Genomic DNA, 17,954 nt, shown 5'->3' with positions numbered 1-17,954 from the left:
ATATAGCTAACAAAGGTATAAGAATATTTTGCCATTTAATGAAAAATATATTTTTAAAAATGTCACTTTAGTGATGGTAAAGATGAAAAGTGATAAACATTTTTTTTTTTTTTTTTGTAAAATGTACAAAGAAAAGCAACAGTTTTATCATTTTTTTCTATAATAAAAAAGCAGATTATATGTAGATTAATCATATATATTTATATTATAGATGTTTCTAAAATATTTTCAATTCTAAATTTTTGAAAATACACGTTTTAAAAATGCTTTGTTTCCACGTATTCGTTTTCTTATTCCATGCAACCTAGTTTCTTAGAAATTTTTTTTCTTTGCCAAACTCTTACCTTAAAAATGATGAAAAATTACAGACAGAAAAGCTAAAAGAAAAAAAAAGAAGAGCTAAATCGAGACAAATAAATAAAAAAGAGAATTCGGCCAAAAAAAACCTCAATTTTGCACGAATTGCCAAAAAAATCATAAACTTTTAGGCTGACCAAAAAAACACCAAATTTTCATTGACTTTAGAATTAACTAACAATATTTTCGCTGACTTGCCAATTTAGCACGCCGTCAACAAATTTAACAGAAATATTTGACATCGTTTATTGTTGGTGTTAAGTGAAACGACGTCGTTTTCATCATTTGAAAACGACGTCGTTTTCAAATGATGTAAAACGACGTCGTTTTACATGATTTGAACCCAGGTTGGTTGGTCAAATGGCAAGGTATTTTACCACTGGGCTACTGACACTTTCAATGTACTTACTAACATGTTTATTTTTATTTGGTACATATTAAATATAAAAAATTCTCTAAAAATTTAATAAGATCTTTAAATTTCCAAAAAAATTAAAAAAATAAAGAAGATTTTTATAAAATTAATTTAGAAATTAAAATTTAAAATAAAATTTTATTTTTCTTTTTAAAAAATAAAAACTCTTCCAAAATTTTCTAAAAACTTAAAAAGATCTTTAAAATTCCAAAAAATTGAAAAAATAAAGAATTTTTTTATAAAATTAATTTTTTGGCCGTATTCTCGATAAAAAAGGATAAAATAGTAAAAGAGCGTAAAGGAAGAGAATCTGGGTGGAAGTATATATATTTAATTAGGCTGGGTGGGGTGATAATGATGAAGATGTTGTTTGAGAAGGACAGATCATTTGACTTTCCGATATGGCCGCGAGTCCCCCATCATTCCACCCCCAAATTTGATTAATAATAATTCTCAAACAACAATTCTTTGATTTGATTTGATTTGTGTAGCAAATTCTCGAAAACAAACAGAAAGAAAGAAAGATGGTGGATGATGATCAATTCAATGGAGGAACTTGATCGGATAAAAGAGACGAAGAAGAGATCGGGGAAGATGGGGATTATTCCGTACGCCGCCAGACTCCGTTTCCGGTCACGGTTTCGATCCTCAATTGACTCCTACTGCTTCGCTCATGAGGCCTTCTCCGATCGTAGTCGTTTCGATTGCTTCTTCTTATAGCACCCTTCTCCTCCTCTCCCTCAAATCAATCAATCAATCAATAGTCTCGCATCTCTCTCTGTTTCCGTTTCCTCCTTCTTCTCTTCTCTTTCTTTGTGTGCAATATATTATAGTATTAAAAAATGGCTTTTGGATCTTCTGGAACTTCGGAAGAAGAAGCTGACTTCGCTGACAAAGATCCCACCGGCCGCTACATTAGGGTACGCTTCCCTAACCTAATTAATTATTTTGAGCAATTACTTTGAATTTAGCTCTATGCTTCCCCTTTCATCTACCATTAATTCGTTTGGTTTATCTCAGTATCATGATGTCCTGGGGAGAGGCGCTTTCAAGACTGTGTATGTTTCCTGAATTCTGATTTTTACGCAAAAGTATTCTATTCTGATTGTTTTGTCTTTTTCCAATTTTTAAAAAAAAAAAAAATCAGGTATAAGGCGTTTGATGAAGTAGATGGAATTGAGGTAGCTTGGAACCTGGTCAGCATCGAAGACGTTATGCAGATGCCTGGTCAGCTTGAAAGGCTCTATTCCGAGGTTCACCTCCTCAAAGCTCTTAAACACGAAAACATCATCAAACTCTTCAACTCTTGGGTCGACGAGAAGAACAAGACTATTAACATGATCACCGAGCTTTTCACCTCTGGTAGTCTCAGGCTGTAAGTATCTCTCTCTCTTCATTCTTTCTTTTGTCTTTTTTCATCTCATTGGTTGTGCTTAGGTACCGTAAGAAGCATAGGAAGGTTGATCCCAAGGCCATCAAGAACTGGGCAAGGCAGATTCTTAAAGGCTTGACCTATTTGCATTCTCAGAAGCCTCCTGTTATCCACCGGGATCTCAAGTGTGACAATATATTCGTCAATGGAAACACTGGTGAGATCAAAATTGGTGATCTCGGCCTTGCAACTGTGCTCCAGCAACCCACTGCTCGAAGCGTCATTGGTACTCCCGAGTTTATGGCCCCTGAGCTGTATGAGGAGGAATACACTGAGCTTGTCGACATCTACTCTTTCGGCATGTGTATGTTGGAGATGGTTACCTGCGAATATCCCTACAACGAGTGCAGAAACCAGGCTCAGATTTACAAGAAGGTCACCTCGGTATGTCTCTTTACATCAAAGTTATTTATCAAGCTCCTCTTTTCAAAACAGATGTATGTATGCGTTTTGCAGGGTATAAAGCCTCAATCTCTCAGCAGAGTTGATGATCCTCTAGTTAGGCAATTCATAGAGAAATGTCTTCTTCCCGCCTCTTCTAGACCAAAGGCTCTCGAGCTCTCCATGGACCCCTTCCTCGCCAGAGATGGAAGCAAGGACTCTGCTTCTCTTCTTGCTTCAACAAGCACTGCTTCTAAACCACCACATCCTGAACATCTTCCCATGGATGTGGATCATCATCATAACGAGAATAAAAGTGTCTCAGTCTCCTCCTCTCGGAAAAGCAACAACGAAGAATCGTACCCCTGGTGCCAGACCATTGAACTTCAGAGGTTTGCAGAGGATAAAGAGTTCAGGTTGAGAGGAGAGAGGAGCGATGATGCCACGGCGTCAATGCTTCTGCGTATCGGTGATTCATCTGGTTCGTATCTAAAATTCGTTCCTCTCATAGAGTTTTCATTTTACTGAATCAATGAAATGTTTTAAACAGGCAAAGGAAGAATCGTACACTTTGCATTCTATCTGAATTCAGACACAGCAACAGCAATCGCTGAGGAAATGGTTGAGGAGCTGCACCTAACTAGCCAAGAGGTTATAGTGATAGCTGATATGATCAATGACTTGATAATGCAACTTCACTCTGAGCGGTCCTCCTCTTCGCATCCAAATCAAACCTCTCCACATCTAGCCGTCCCTGAGGATCATGAAGCAGCAAATCAGCTAACTGCGAACTCGAAAGATGAAGAATCAATGAAGTCTGGCATATCAACAGACTATTACTTGCCCTTCTCCTCAAACGGAAGTGCTGGCCAGGAGGCAGAGTCCATGAGCTCGTTTCTTGATTCTTGCTCAATGATGTCAACCCTTTACATTTCAGACAACGAGTATCCAGAAGATCTCAAGACAGAACTGAACATGATCGAGTCACAATATAACCAGTCCGTCCAAGATCTGCTGAAACTCAAGGAAGATGCTGTTGAGAACGCAAAGAGAAAATGGATTGTAAAAAAGCAAAAAGGTTTGTGATCATCAAAGCCCTGATTCTGGCACTTATTCTTGGGGCCATGAATGGTGTGATGATATATTTACAATTGGTGTTTGGATATTTTGATTTGATGTATTTTGTACTTAGCAAACATGGAATAGTGTTATTCGACTTCTATTATTTCTAACAATTGAACACACTAAACTTTTAAAAGAAGAATATCGACATGTTTTTGATATAATGATCCCACAATGATCTCATCTCTTAGCTTTGATCCATCTTCCCGTTTACATAGACATACCTTAACCAATTTTTTATATAAAATATGAAATTACATCTTAAATATTCATACATTTTTTAAAGTATTTGATAGTTGAACTTTAGTTAAAAATTATAACTTTTTGCAATTTTTTCTTAGAAATTGTAAGTTATCTAATGTATTTGGAAAACATTGATCGTATTTATTTTCATTGTCTTTTATCTTGATTCTAACAATAAATAAAATAGAAATGTTTAGAAATGCGTTCAATTGTATTCTACATGTTTTTCATTGATATTTTTCTTAAACATTTGTTTTTAATTCATTTACACTTTCATTTTCTCCAACAATTTTATATATAACAATTATAAACATCATAAATAAAAAGACCAAGGAAGTGTTATTCAATGATGTATTTTAATGGAGTTCAAATCTAAATAAAATCCACCGTTATTCGAGCGATAATTCTAAATTCTATTTTAAAATCTACTATTATTGGATAATGTATTTATAAATCTTATTTTAAATCCACTGTTATTCATTAAATGGTTTAAATCTAGTGTTATTCAATTTTATAAGATTTTAAAATTATTTGTATTTTAAATAGATTTCGAATAATTTATTGTGGAACCTAATGAATAAATGATTAAAATCAAAGAGTACTGTAGAGATTTTAGAATTCATCGACCTAAACTGTTTTAAAAAAAAATGTTAGACTGTAAAACATTAGTAATTGATTTTAAATCATTAATTGAATAACACCCCGAAATAAAGAAAAATTGGATACTAATAATATATATTTCAGTTTAGAAAATCTTTGAAAGTTTATATTCAAACCTTCAGTAAATCTTATGCGGACAGTTTTTTTATCAACATTTTGGCACACATACATGCTCATACTTCGTTATCTGTTCATGCAAAACACAACTAAAGAACTCATGATATGATTCATATCACCCATAACAAAATCCTTAACACATGAGATGGTTATCTTGGTCTCTCACGAAATCATCAGCAGCTAGGAGTTTTGTGGTTTTCTTCTCTAGTAAAAACTTTAATTCCAATTTTCTTTACTATGTAAAAAATCAAAAAGATGCAATTTGTTATCTGTTCATTTGTTTCGTCCACATAATTGGATAATTCATTCACTCTTTTTGAGATGGATTCGGATTTGAAATATCAAAACCTAAGAAATTAGCTAATTGGTGATGTCTTCTCTTCTTAACCAGAATTCATATTTTTGAATGGTTATTAAATTTCAACTGTTGAAATGTTATAAATGTTACACTAGATTTCGACCCGCGCGTTTTTATTTTCATTTATTTTTATATAAACATTTTATTTTCAATTCTAAATTGGTATATATTATAATATATGTGTGTCTATTAATTTTTAAAACATAATAAGTTTACGGTATATTTTTTTCATTGAATAGATTGTTTTAAAGTTTCACATGTATTTGTATCTTCTTCTATATATATCTTTTCGGATTATTATTTCATTATTAAAATCGTAACTATATATATAAAGATTAGTAAAATATTGTTTTATTGTCATATTCAAAGATATTGTAAAATTTCACAAATTTAGAAAGTTTTTAAAAAATTAAACTTTTCGCTTCATAGATTTATATTATCGAGTAAATAATTAAACATTTAGTTTTTGTTTAAATTTTAAAAGAAAATATATAGTTTAAAATTTGTTTTCATTGGTTTAAGGTAGTAAATATTAATCATTGTTAGATAATATGATTTTTGTTATTTAAAATTTTTTTTTTATAATTTTAAAAGTTAACATCGACAAATATTTAAATAATTAACATATGAAGATATAGTATTACAACATTAAATTATATCCATTTAATTTATACTATCTATAAATCTAATGAGTCATCTATTGTCTAAAAATAAAATTTAACAATAAACATCTTTTGATCAAATAACTACAACATGAGTGACTCGACTAATCCAACTTATATTTAAAATCATATATTTGATTACAATTAAAATATATAATTTATTTATTTAATAAAAATATATAATAATATAATTAAATTTTACTTATTTTATAAATTTAATTTCTAGGATGTCTTAAAACATATTAACAAATGAAAAATAAAATATTAACTCACTGTTACGATTTAGTTTTTTGTAAAATTTATATATATGCATGAGACTTCAGAATATTATTATTATATTAACTAAATTTGGAAAAAACACTTTAGTTTATTTTTTATTTCATTTTAACCACAATATATTTCAAGTTATACATAATCTTACTAAAATATTTTTACATATCTAAGATAACAACCAACCTAAATGCAAATAAGAAAATTAATAAAAAACATATATATTTAGAATAAAAAATATTATAGTTGAATTAAAAAAAATAGATGGAATCCAATATGTCCAAATGATGACTAAATCGATTGTAAAAACAACAAAACCGATTAGATATAATATATCTAAAATCATATGTATATTTAAAATTAGTATAATATTATTAATATAAATTATACATACAAATTATAAATTAATTTAAAACTAAAAGTAAATATCAATCAATTATTATAGTATATTTAATTTATAAATATTTATGTCCGTGCATGAGCACGGAAAAATCACCTAGTTAGTACATAAATGCTAATAGAAACACAATTTTTCATGGTTTTGGATTTGATATATTTTTAATTTATATAGAAGGATATTTATTTTATACCCTTTTTAGTTATAACACTTCTAATATTAGATTAACTAAATGAGAAATCATAAAAGATAAATAATATTGGACTATAATATTGTAAATATAATGGTGATTAAAATTAAAAGGGCCTATATATTTAAGTTATATAAAACGTATTGTATATGTTAATCGTGGCATTGAAGATACGTCGAAAATAAGCCTTTGGTCAAAAAAAAAGAAAGATAAGTCGAAAATTTAAGAAACAATATATTTTTTTGAATAGATTTTATTGAACTAATTTTAGGTATATCGACTTAATGGCAAACTAACTGAAGATATTTCTAGCTTATACTCGTGGATATGCTCTACGAATAGATTGCTTAAAATGGTAAAAGATATTTGGGAATATATGATAAACTAATTTATGGTAAATTTGAAATTTTTTATTTAACTTTAAGAATTTTGTTTACCAAAACTGGTTATACTTACGATATTACTGGCTGAGCATATCTCGACTTTTAAATGTAGGACAAAATATGTTTTAATTAACTGAATAATATTCCAGTATTTTGTAAATAATATATCTTTGAAAAGATTTTCTTTGAACAATAATTTTTTGTGTATCTACCTAGTGGCATTAATTATCGTGATTAATGGTTTATACTTGAAGATATATGTTCTCCAATATCGGGTATAACCGTATAAAAGAAAGTATTGTTTTAAATAGTTAAAATAATTGGGTACACATTAATAAACATATTTTCTTAAGATGCAACTAATTTTTATTATTTTAAACAAATTAGTTTTTCAAATATGGTTATAATCACGATATTCTTGGCATAATTTTTTTTCTTGTAATTGTATGACAAAAAATGTTTTAGTTAAACGAATAAACACATATTTAGTGAACAATAATTTTTTTATCAAATATATATGTTATATTAATTTACATTAATTATTTTATATTGGATTTTAATATTTATGTCAATAGTGCACCATGTTCATCTTCTCCAAACGCTCACTGTGTTTAGTTTACAAAGTAATAAAAATATTAACAAATGTTCATGTTCAAGGCTAACAATCAAATAATGTATTTGTCAATGGAAGAAATATGTTCAAACAAAAATCTACGAAACCAAAACACAACAATAAAAGACATTGCTTCTTGTCTTCTGCTTTCCTCAGCTGATAAAACAACCAAACCAAAACACACAAATAAGCCAGGACGTGAATCTCTATCTCACAATGATTAATGTTGAAAACACAACAGACCTTAACACCTTGAGCTTCTTTGTGAATCTCTTCCTTGGAACAATTGCGGTTAGTCCGCATCAAAACCTTCCTCAACACCATTAACGAACGTGACATGATTGTTTGTTCATAGCTTATGTCCATAAAAATTTGTTCAAAGTAGATGTGTAAACACATGTAAAGGACAGAGACAGTTTAATATTGGACTGTACAATTTGGGACGAAGATCGTTTACAGTCATATAACTTGGGAAGATGATATTAGTTTATTTTGTTATAGAGTAAAACTTGTGAGACGTTTATGTAGTGTTTCAATGTATAGATGTCGACATTATTAGTAATAACATAACTAATGATATGAAAATTAAATGTGAACAATTTCTAATAGATAGTCCAAAATGAAATATCAAAGGTTGTGACTTCTGTTTTAATATATACTAGACCTTGACCTGCCCGACCGGGCGGGTAATTATTTTATGTTTTTAGTTTTTTTTTTATATATTAAATGATTAATTTGTAATATTTAAACATAAACCAAGATTGAAAATCAATCTTTGCAGTTATAATAAAAATTAAAATTAAACGTTTAATTAAATATTCTGATATAAAATTTATATTTTCTAATTAAAATAATATAGAGGTGGGTCATAAATTTTTCCAATTCCAAAATCTTAGCATCCCTTAAAATAAATAAAATAAATTTATAAATACATAAAATATATAAACATATTTGGAACTATAATTTAAATTAAAATAAATTTGTTAAAGAAAAATAATTGTTTATTTCTAGAGCTTGACCGTGACCGTATAAATATTTGATTTCACTTTATTTTTTTTCTTTGTACTAATGGTATAATATGTTTCAATATATATATATATATATATATATAATTAAAATGTTTTACATAGTTGTTAATATTACATTTTAAAACATAACAATTTTATTTATTACGTTGAATAATTATATTTTGTGATTTTAATCGTCTATTATATCACAATGTATCATACAAAAAATTCCAATATTTATAACTAATTGAACTTATATTATGAAACCATTATACTAATAATATATGAATAAACTATTTTATATTTTATTTATATGTTATATAGATTGATTATGATGTGTGACTTTTTATTTTATTATTTATTACTAATAAATAATAAAAAAAATATTTAATATGTTAATACAAAATATATTGGGAAATCTATTTTGGTTAAGATTTGATTAAGTAAATCTATTACTTAAATTATAAAAAGACATTAAATGTTTAAATCTATTATTTAAATTAAGAAAAGAAAAACATAATTAAATATAGATTCAATAAATATCTCAGTGGCATTATAATGTAAATAAGTGGTAAAACTAAGGGGTATTTCTCTTTTGTATTTTTCTTTTAATAATATAGATGACTTTTGTGGTTTAATACTTTTGAGAATATTTAAAACAGCCGATTTTATTGTTATATTATAACAATAAGTCTAAAATTTTATATTTTTATTTAATCAATATTTATTCATATGATTTGAATTTCTATTTCATATTTAAAAAGTAGTAATCATATTTTATCAATATCTATAATTTCAAATCTTTTACGTAAAGATTCCATCTCTCATCAATCTAAACAAACCATCTAAAAACAATATTCCTAAATATCTCCCCTTAACCTAAACCAACGAATATAACAGAGCTACATTAATATTTAATAACTACTTTAAGTTATTGTTGCCGTGTTTATTTGTTTAAATTCGAATTAGGAAAATGCATTTATAGATCAAAAAAGACAAACTATAATTAAGGGATCTAAATTTATTATTTCAGTGGCATTCTAACGTAAATAACTTCAAAATATTAGGGGCATTTTTAAAATGTACTTCTATTTTAATAATATAGAAGATATATTATCGAATTTGAATTATCAAAATTGAAATACTCTAATTTTTAAATATTTGAAGATGTAAACTATTATTGAAACCCGGCCCTTCCTATGGATCTCATAGATATCAGATGTTTTAAATTAGCTAATTGATAATATTATCTCTCTAATATCATAATTCAAATATTTTAAAGAAGTTTTAATGTTTTGGTGTTCAATATTTCAGATGCAATAATTTTAGAAATGTTATAAAGTTTTAAAATATTTCAAATGTAGGTTGTGATTGACATCTTTTTCATATATCTCAAAAATATCAAAATCTTAGAATTATCTAATAAGTTGACAAATATTTTGAATTGTTATGAGGTTCGAGCTTTTAAAAATATTTTTCTGTGGAATATTTAAGCTGTAGTAACATTTGAAGTGTTATGAGTTTTTGAAATAATTTATTTTTTTAAAGATATAGATTAAGACTGATACATTTTTCATAAATATAAAAAAATATAAAAGCTGAGAAATTAGTTAACTGGTAAATGTACTAATAACTTCTGAAATGTTGCGAAGTTTGTAAATTATTAATTTAGAAGTTCATATATATTTAGAAAGTTTATATATCAAATACATTTTCACTGTTCATTATATAAAATTGATCATTATAGTAGTTTGAAAATGCATACGAACATGTCAAAGTTGATTACCCATATATGTGCAATAAAACTTGGACGAAGAAAGATTCAACTTCATATTAGAAATGAAATCAAATATGACATATATAATTTTTATGGCTAGATGCATGTGTTTATGGAATATAAAAAGTCTACCATAATGTAGTTCAATGTGAGCAAAACCAGAAAAAAGGTTAAGAGTTGATGCAAGTTTTATATGTGACCATTTTAAGTATAATATATGTTTTGTATATATGTTACATGTTTCATTATCAGTTTTCTAAGGGTTATTGCATGGAGAAGAAGCTTACGCCATTATGTTTAATGTATTTGTGCTAATATCTTTATCCAAACATGTATGGAAAAACTTCGGTGGTAGAAAAGAAAGATGATGATGTTCATTATTATTTTACTTAGTACGGCATATGGATGATATGTATTAAGGCCATAAGTCTATATATGGAAAGGAGTATTAGATCATGATTAATGGGGGATTCTTATGGTGGAGTTCTTAGCAGAATATAAAAAACCGTCTCTTAACTTTTAACTAAAAGAACTAAGAACCGGTTCTTAACTTTTTTAGTTAAAAGTTAAGAGACGGTTTCTTATATTCCGCTAAGAACCCCACCCTAAGAACTCCCCATTAATCATGCTCTTACGTAAATATGTCTAACCTAGTTTACCTGCTAACTCATCCTATATATTGTAATATCTCATTCTCTAAATAAGATATACAGTTCCACATCTCTATATTGGTATCAGAGTAAGGTTCTTAAAACCTAATTTTTTTCTTTTACCCATTTGATGGTACAAAATTTTGGGATATTAGAAAAACCCTAATAAAAAACGAGTGTTGTCTCTAAATGTTAACGATAAAGAAAAATATTGGAATAGAACAATCAATGAAACAAAAATTTCTATAGAAATATCTTGCAGTTCTAGTTAGAGAATCTGAAACTGTGTTTTGCTCTCGAGGAATGTAGAAAAAAAATCGTAAATGCTTAGAATTTTCTTTGTAGAGTCTTTATCTCTTCCATCTCCGTTGAGAAATTTGGCCATGCATTAGGTTCTTTTATCATAGTGAACGTCTTTGCAGTCCGTTCCAAAATTCTGATAAATTGAATGACTTAGCAGCCCAGATCAGTGTTCTTACTTCTGAATGCAAAGCTGACTCACATCGTCTTATATGTTGTGTCCCGTTAACTGGATTTGTCCATAGGTATCTTTCCAGGCCCATCCGCATTCACTGGATTGAGAGGTGGGAGTTCATAATCCATCCACTAAGCATATATTCTCCAAACATATGGCTTGTGAAACTGTGGTACTTAATGGCCGTGATGTTGTAGGAAAAATCACATTCGCTGGGAACCAAGCATGACACTCTCCTTCCGCGTATCTGATCAGTTCTAAGAGATCGCTCGTCTATACTTCTGAATAGTTTATCATTCCTTTTCAAAGGTATCAAATTTATTTAAGGATATAGATCTATGTCCAGCTCTAAATCCTCAACATTATTTTTTTTCCAAAAAAGATAGTCCATGTTAGCATAAACACTCGGTACCAGAAAAATGTCTGGACACGATGACGTTGCTGATAGAGACCATGTCTGCAACGCTGGTGGACACTCAAATATAGCATGAGTAGCCGTTTCATCAGGTTCCTCACAAGATAATAATTATGCATCACATATGACGATGGGTGAAATTCTTTGTTACTACTACATGGACGGTTATCAGCTGTCAAATAAGGTTATGAATCTTCTGCGGAGCTTTTATTTTTCAAGCAAAAGCTCCAAGTTTGGTGATAATTAGACTCTGAGTAGATCTTTCTCTTTCTCATTATTTAAAATAATTTGTGTTATCCGGTATTCAGACTTACCGGTATATTGGTTACTTTTTGTAAAGCTCCAGCAAGACGTTTTGCACTAGGTGGTTTGACTTATGCTAAACTACGAATCTGCGGTATATTTTCTTGGACAACAAAATTTTTTAGCATCTCCAAATTCCCTTTGAAAAGATCACTGACTATCAATTTCGGATATACCACTGGGGCATTAGGACGTTCTGGTCTATCTGGTGTTGTAGAAACCAAAAATCTCCCACACTTTGACTTTATATCTTGAATAAACCTTCTGCCTAATCCCCAACAATAATAATTGTCTTACCGTTGATATTCTTGTCTATATAGGAAGGATTATCCGTCCGTAGATACGATTCTAGGAGATCCGCACTAATAATTTATATAACCGTTGCTTTATTATAAAAAATTGGAGCTTAAACGTTATTATACTAATTTTGTCAGAGTTTTAAATATTTGTAGAATTATTTTATTTCATGAAGACTTGGTTTCACTATTGTTGTGTTGCACATCATTGACTCATATTTCTACAAATAAGGAAATAAAAAGAAACCAAATCTATTGAAGATACGATTCCATCCAAGCAAACAAATAACGAAACGGTCACTCAACTGAAAACAGAAATTGTACATCATAATGAAGCATTGTTAATCTCATTAGACTTTGAATTAGAGAGTGAGAGCAGTTCGAGCCATGGATAAAGCCCCATCATAGGACTGGTTTCCGCCAATAAAGCCGCTCATGTGGACAAAAACGCAACCGGGGATCTCAGCAGCTTTAGAGAGTTCCTCATCTCTAAGGCCTCTCCATTGCTCAGGAAGAGCCTTTCGGTTCTCAAACCTGTCTGGTGCAACCGCCACTGCTTGGACTCTCCACTGCTTTCCTCGCTCGTCCTACACGTCATTTGCACTAGTTCTCAATACCAAATTATCCTTTCACCACACTAATACATTCACATTTCTTAAGGAGAACACGTCATTCACACTCATCACATCTGAGATCCTACAAGCCTATCTTAATATCGTGCTTGAAGGTTACCTGGTAGATGACGTATTTGATGAGTGGTTCGATCTTCATCTCTTGCTCAAGCTCGAACAAATGAAGCTTCCACTGCTCACCCATTGACCCAGAGAGTTAAGTTTTAATCTATAAAGAAATCAGAATAGCATTGAGAAAGGGGAATGGAGGGGTGAAAGCTCTTACAGGGCAGAAGTTTTTCAGTTCCATGATCTCGCCACTAGGGTCAGTCTTGAATCTTTCTTCAAGGCACTGCATCACGATTGATCTAGCCGGCAACCACGACCTTGTGTAAAATCTTACACTCTACAGGGCAATGCAAAATATAAAAGGTAGCTTTGAGAAACCACCTGTTATGAGTCTTGGAACAGAGAAGTCTTACTTGGAGGAACTCTTTGCCAGCAAGAGCCATGGCAAGCTGGAAAGCCTCATTCTCCTTCTCCTGGGACTGGTCAGGGTCAATCCAATCAAGATTTAATCTTCCAACCCTCGAAGACAAATGCGTGTTGTTCACATATCTTGGAGGCTGATCAGTATCATACCGATTAATTCCATTGTCCACAGCATCAATCGCCTGTCACAAAAAAGTTGATGAAACATTAACAAAAAAAAAATGCATGGAGAATGAAAGGCAACAGTGGTAGAGAATAATACCTCCATGAAGCTCTTGTAGACAGCTAGAAACAAGCGAAGGACATCAGGGTGATCTTGGTCGACGTTAAGTTCCTTAGCTATGATCTCCTTTCCAAAATGCTGAACCAAAACAACATTCAGACAGACTTTATTTCTTTCCTACAAAGAAAACTGAGGGAGCAAAGCAAAGCAAGAACCTTGTAAACGAGACCGGCACTGCTGAGCTTGGTGTTGAAACCATGTCCAAACACCTCTTCGAAGCCCTTCTGGTGATGATCATAGCGGTCATGGTCGGGGTCATAAACACCTCCAACGTCAAGCACTGCATCAAGCTCCCCCAATATCTGCATCAAAACAATCCATCAACAATCGAAACCCTAAATTCCAAAATCAATTTCAAACAAGTAAACAGTCTCCGACTAACTCAATTCGTAAGAGCAAAAAACATCTTAGATTTGTTTTTGTTACCTTAGGGTCACGGGTACGGACGATGTCGGCGCCGGAGAACTTATGGGAGAGGCGTATCATGAAGCAACCGAGAGCTTCGTCGCAGTGAAAGCTTCCGTTGTGAGTACCAACTTTCTTGACTGGAACTTCCGAAGGAGATGCGGGAGTAGTAGTAGTAGTAGTAGTAGTAGTAGAGTAAACCCTAACGACGGCACAAGGAGCCATTGCTGCAGCAACGAGAGGAAGAGGAAGGAGACTCAAGTTTCTGATTAAACCCTTTGTTACTGGAAACATGACTGAAATTTTGATTGAAAATTGTCAAATGGGCCTCTTTTATAAGATACTAAACAGTTTGGGCCTAATGTTCACCTTTTTATCTGCCCCCTATCACGTTATGGCTTGTTCAGTCTTATAGTTCTATGGTTTGACATGTGGAACAGTTTACCATTCCGTATGTTGGATTGCTGCATCTACAAAGATGTTCCGGTCCCAGCAGCTAGGAGCAAAGCAGCGGTTCAGCACCTATCCAGCTAGCTTACAATGATACTCACCTTTGTTGCGATGGACATTGCTAGTGGCCGGTGTAATGCGAGGGTTCAGCTCTATATTCTCATCCACTCCTTATCTTTGGGAACTAAATCACTTTTTATTGAATTATTATTATTTTTCTTTCTTTCTTTTGGGTTAAAAAAGAAGAAGAAGAAGGGCCTGTTACAAAACTAACTCAATCATCATCATATCATTAATTCTCTTTTATTCCCCTCATAGTTTCATTCTTGGTGTCTTTGGGGTCTTCCTTTAGGTTGGTTTTAATCGTCACCGTCTTTCTCCTTCATTGCAAAATTTTAAGGGACTTGTGAGTATCATATCCAATTCGGAAGTGTTCTAGTGAGGACACTTACGGTTATTAAACTTATTAAGAAGAAGCAAAGTTTACCTTGGAATCAAAATGGAGTTTTTTCTTTGAAGAAAAGTTTTGAGATGTGTCTTTGACAAGAGTCTGAACATCACCATTTGCGATACTTGCTTCAAGCTACCCACAAAAAGGGAAAAGGTTGATGATACAAAAAAGGGTTGTTGTTGCAGCAGCCGCAAGTTTATAGTGGTTTTAGAAAGAGAACCTGAACATGAATGATGCCCAAGACGATGCTAGTAATGGGCAACCAGCTTTCTTCCGGAGAAATTGACAGGTTTGAGCTGAAAATTTGAACAAAATGAACAATAACACCCAATTGAAGACAAAAAAAAAAAAAAAACAATTAAAAGAGAGACATAAGAGTTCCAAAGAGAGAATGAGTACAAAGGTACCTGAGATAGGGAAGGAGATAAACGAAAGCATAGACAGCGTAACGCGTTTTCCCAGTGTCAAGCCAAGCGAAGACCCAACTCTGTGCATCCACAAGAAGAGCAGCAGAATTTGTTTCTTTAGCTAAAAGAGTATTACATTTCATCTAATTAAAAAAAGGAACAGACCAGCCAATTGAAGTAAGGGATGAAGCTGATGATTCCCATGGCTGCTATTCTCATATCTGTTGATACCATCGCTGAATTCTCCTCTTCTTCTTCTTCCTCATCGTCAACTCGCTTCGCCACCGGAAAAACAAAGGAACTGAGGATGCACGCGCCTATTGCCGACGCTAGCGGCGCGTCCTGTGAAATATCCGCTCTGCATATCAATCGCTTGGCCTTCGCCTCGCTACTCAGCTAAGAAGAAGACAAAAATGTTGGCACAGGTTTCATCGAGAAAGATACATTGAAAGAAATTGCTGATCGATTCACCTTGTTGTTAGGGTGTTGTAGGGGATAGTAGGCTAGTGGAAGCGACGGAGAAAGTATACGAGGCTTGGCATAGAGAGAACCGTGGAATGAAAGCCACCTAGTCGACGGAGACGCCATTGATTTTCTTCAGCTCTGAGCTTCTTTGATTTTGGATTTGGAAAGTGACACTGAGACAGCAGAGAGAGACAGAGAAAGACAAAGGCCCACATATATCATATTGGCCCATTACCCCAACCGATCATGTTGAATTTTATTTATTTATTTGTTGGTCCTTTTATGATTGAAAATTCTTGGATAGTTGCCCTTTTTTTGTTATCCATGTTTTAGAAAAAAAAATCTGTTTCTAAAATTTTCATATTTTATTTTTCTATTGTATGTTACAATGACAAATTGTAAATTTAAAAGACAATAATTGTATTTACTGAATTTTGATTAGTTAAAAATCATAAGAAAACAATATATTTATTATCAAAATTTTATGTGTTTTTTAATAAGTATGAAAACTTTAGAATATGAATTATTTTGAAAAGGAGGGAAAATAATTCATAGTCCATTTGGGAGGCATCAATTGTAAATTTCCTTAGAGAGAAATACATCATGCTCTGAAATGAGAATTTATGCCTAAAAAATACGCAGAGGCAAAGTATGAAAGGGTGTGTGATTAAGCGGTAATAATACCGGCTAAAACATCACTCTTCCCTTTCGACACCAACCGTATTGCATCCATCCACCCATCCAACGACTCCCATGAATCTGCTACCTGTTTTTTTAAGGCCGATGTCCATACAATTTTTCATTTCGAATCTTAAAATCTTCCTCTTAAATAGTAATATAAGTATATGTAGTGAGGCGTTTACCAAGTAAACTGGGCCATGAACAGTATCAATGCAGAGACCAGCACCATGAGGCAGAGTCAGATCAGCACATGTCGTCACTGACCCTATCTCTGTTATATTCACTCTTACCGTCTTCCTCTCCACATTTGTGCTCATTGGCTCTGATTTTCCAGACAGGTTTCTCTCCATCTCTTGCTTCAGGTTTCACTACCTACCCCACGCAAGGTAGTAAGATTAGTACACTGCATTTGAACAATCTCTCTAGATACACTATCCATCATTTTGCGTAATCTCATGATTCAACTTTTCCTTAACGGAAGATTCTCTTCAAGACCATAAAAGTAAAACCTACTCAAATTGAGAGAGTCCCTGAAGGAGCCTCTCGTGATTGAGCTCAAACTCCGTGCTTTTCCAATCACTGTGCGAGTGAATTTTCCATTGGTGGTGTCGTTAGATATCCAATCTTAAGAAGCGGTAGAGGTAGCTCCGTAGCTGCCCAACAAATATATATATATACATATTTACTTATATTGGTCATTTTTCCATAACATGAATCAACTTGAGTGCAGGAAGTGATGGGTCATAAAAAAAGTACCATGGAACGAACGAGCCTTAATGCGCTGCTGTAAACCTGGACCAGGAAAAAGGATCAGCCTAACCCTCAGGAGTTGGAATCAGTGTGAATCTAAGGCTTACCGAATAACTTGGCTTCAAGGAATGAGCTGCAGCGATGTAGTTGGCAGGTTGGCTGTATAACTCACCAGGAGGAATGTCTTTGCCGTTCCTTTAACCCCATGTTTTAAATGTGTCTTCTGCTAATATATACTGTAATACAGAGAATAATTCAATTAACTGGATTGCAGTTTGAATTCTGCATGTAAAAAACTTTGTGAAAGGATACTGTCAAAGCATGACTGACCAGAACGGTTCCAAGGTTGTATATGGCTCGATGGAAATCAAATTGCAGCCTGATTGCCGCCCTAAACTGTATGATAAAACAAGTGAAAAGGAACACTAGGAAATCA

The 17,954-nt window shown here is 32.0% G+C and overlaps 3 protein-coding genes across 4 annotated transcripts; 1 reads left to right on the top strand and 2 right to left on the bottom strand.

The window, feature by feature from the left end:
* Window positions 1–1,130: 1,130 nt before the first annotated feature.
* LOC106366728 (serine/threonine-protein kinase WNK8) lies at window positions 1,131–3,810 on the top strand. 2 transcript variants are annotated; one of them, XM_022711908.2, is made up of 7 exons: window positions 1,131–1,463; window positions 1,646–1,692; window positions 1,793–1,830; window positions 1,920–2,147; window positions 2,210–2,588; window positions 2,661–3,066; window positions 3,136–3,810. In XM_022711908.2, exons 1-7 carry the CDS (start codon window positions 1,304–1,306, stop codon window positions 3,669–3,671), a joined length of 1,794 nt encoding a protein of 597 aa, XP_022567629.1. In that variant the 5' UTR covers window positions 1,131–1,303; the 3' UTR covers window positions 3,672–3,810.
* An 8,949-nt stretch (window positions 3,811–12,759) lies between these two features.
* On the bottom strand, window positions 12,760–14,623 carry LOC106366730 (MYG1 protein-like). Its single transcript, XM_013806393.3, has 7 exons — window positions 14,336–14,623; window positions 14,065–14,211; window positions 13,889–13,987; window positions 13,617–13,808; window positions 13,421–13,540; window positions 13,256–13,327; window positions 12,760–13,110 (listed from the first exon to the last, which is right to left on the bottom strand). Exons 1-7 carry the CDS (start codon window positions 14,606–14,608, stop codon window positions 12,886–12,888), a joined length of 1,128 nt encoding a protein of 375 aa, XP_013661847.2. The 5' UTR covers window positions 14,609–14,623; the 3' UTR covers window positions 12,760–12,885.
* A 317-nt stretch (window positions 14,624–14,940) lies between these two features.
* Window positions 14,941–16,324, bottom strand: LOC111211059. Its single transcript, XM_022711921.2, has 6 exons — window positions 16,094–16,324; window positions 15,788–16,018; window positions 15,623–15,702; window positions 15,436–15,511; window positions 15,252–15,347; window positions 14,941–15,144 (listed from the first exon to the last, which is right to left on the bottom strand). The coding sequence occupies exons 1-6, from the start codon at window positions 16,208–16,210 to the stop codon at window positions 15,124–15,126; spliced, it is 621 nt and encodes a 206-aa protein (XP_022567642.1). The 5' UTR covers window positions 16,211–16,324; the 3' UTR covers window positions 14,941–15,123.
* Between the last annotated feature and the right edge of the window lie 1,630 nt (window positions 16,325–17,954).

This window comes from Brassica napus, chromosome C6 (genome assembly GCF_020379485.1).
Source record: "Brassica napus cultivar Da-Ae chromosome C6, Da-Ae, whole genome shotgun sequence".
Taxonomy (NCBI): Eukaryota; Viridiplantae; Streptophyta; class Magnoliopsida; order Brassicales; family Brassicaceae; genus Brassica; species Brassica napus.
Note: the sequence above shows the minus strand (reverse complement) of the source record. Positions and strands in the feature narration are given on the sequence as shown.

What these genes read in the sequence shown, in the direction of transcription:
- LOC111211059 (XM_022711921.2), bottom strand. Translation starts at nt 16,210, where the DNA reads ATGGCGTCTCCGTCGACTAGGTGGCTTTCATTCCACGGTTCTCTCTAT. An exon ending in TCCCTTACTTCAATTGGCTG is followed by an intron (nt 15,703 to 15,787) that starts GTCTGTTCCTTT and finishes GTGGATGCACAG; the next exon opens with AGTTGGGTCTTCGCTTGGCT. An exon ending in AACTCCATTTTGATTCCAAG is followed by an intron (nt 15,145 to 15,251) that starts GTAAACTTTGCT and finishes TTTGCAATGAAG; the next exon opens with GAGAAAGACGGTGACGATTA.
- LOC106366730 (XM_013806393.3), bottom strand. Translation starts at nt 14,608, where the DNA reads ATGTTTCCAGTAACAAAGGGTTTAATCAGAAACTTGAGTCTCCTTCCT. An exon ending in TCTACAAGAGCTTCATGGAG is followed by an intron (nt 13,809 to 13,888) that starts GTATTATTCTCT and finishes TTTTTGTGACAG; the next exon opens with GCGATTGATGCTGTGGACAA. An exon ending in CTGGCAAAGAGTTCCTCCAA is followed by an intron (nt 13,541 to 13,616) that starts GTAAGACTTCTC and finishes ATTGCCCTGTAG; the next exon opens with AGTGTAAGATTTTACACAAG.
- LOC106366728 (XM_022711908.2), top strand. Translation starts at nt 1,304, where the DNA reads ATGATGATCAATTCAATGGAGGAACTTGATCGGATAAAAGAGACGAAG. An exon ending in CCACCGGCCGCTACATTAGG is followed by an intron (nt 1,693 to 1,792) that starts GTACGCTTCCCT and finishes GGTTTATCTCAG; the next exon opens with TATCATGATGTCCTGGGGAG. An exon ending in TTTACAAGAAGGTCACCTCG is followed by an intron (nt 2,589 to 2,660) that starts GTATGTCTCTTT and finishes TGCGTTTTGCAG; the next exon opens with GGTATAAAGCCTCAATCTCT.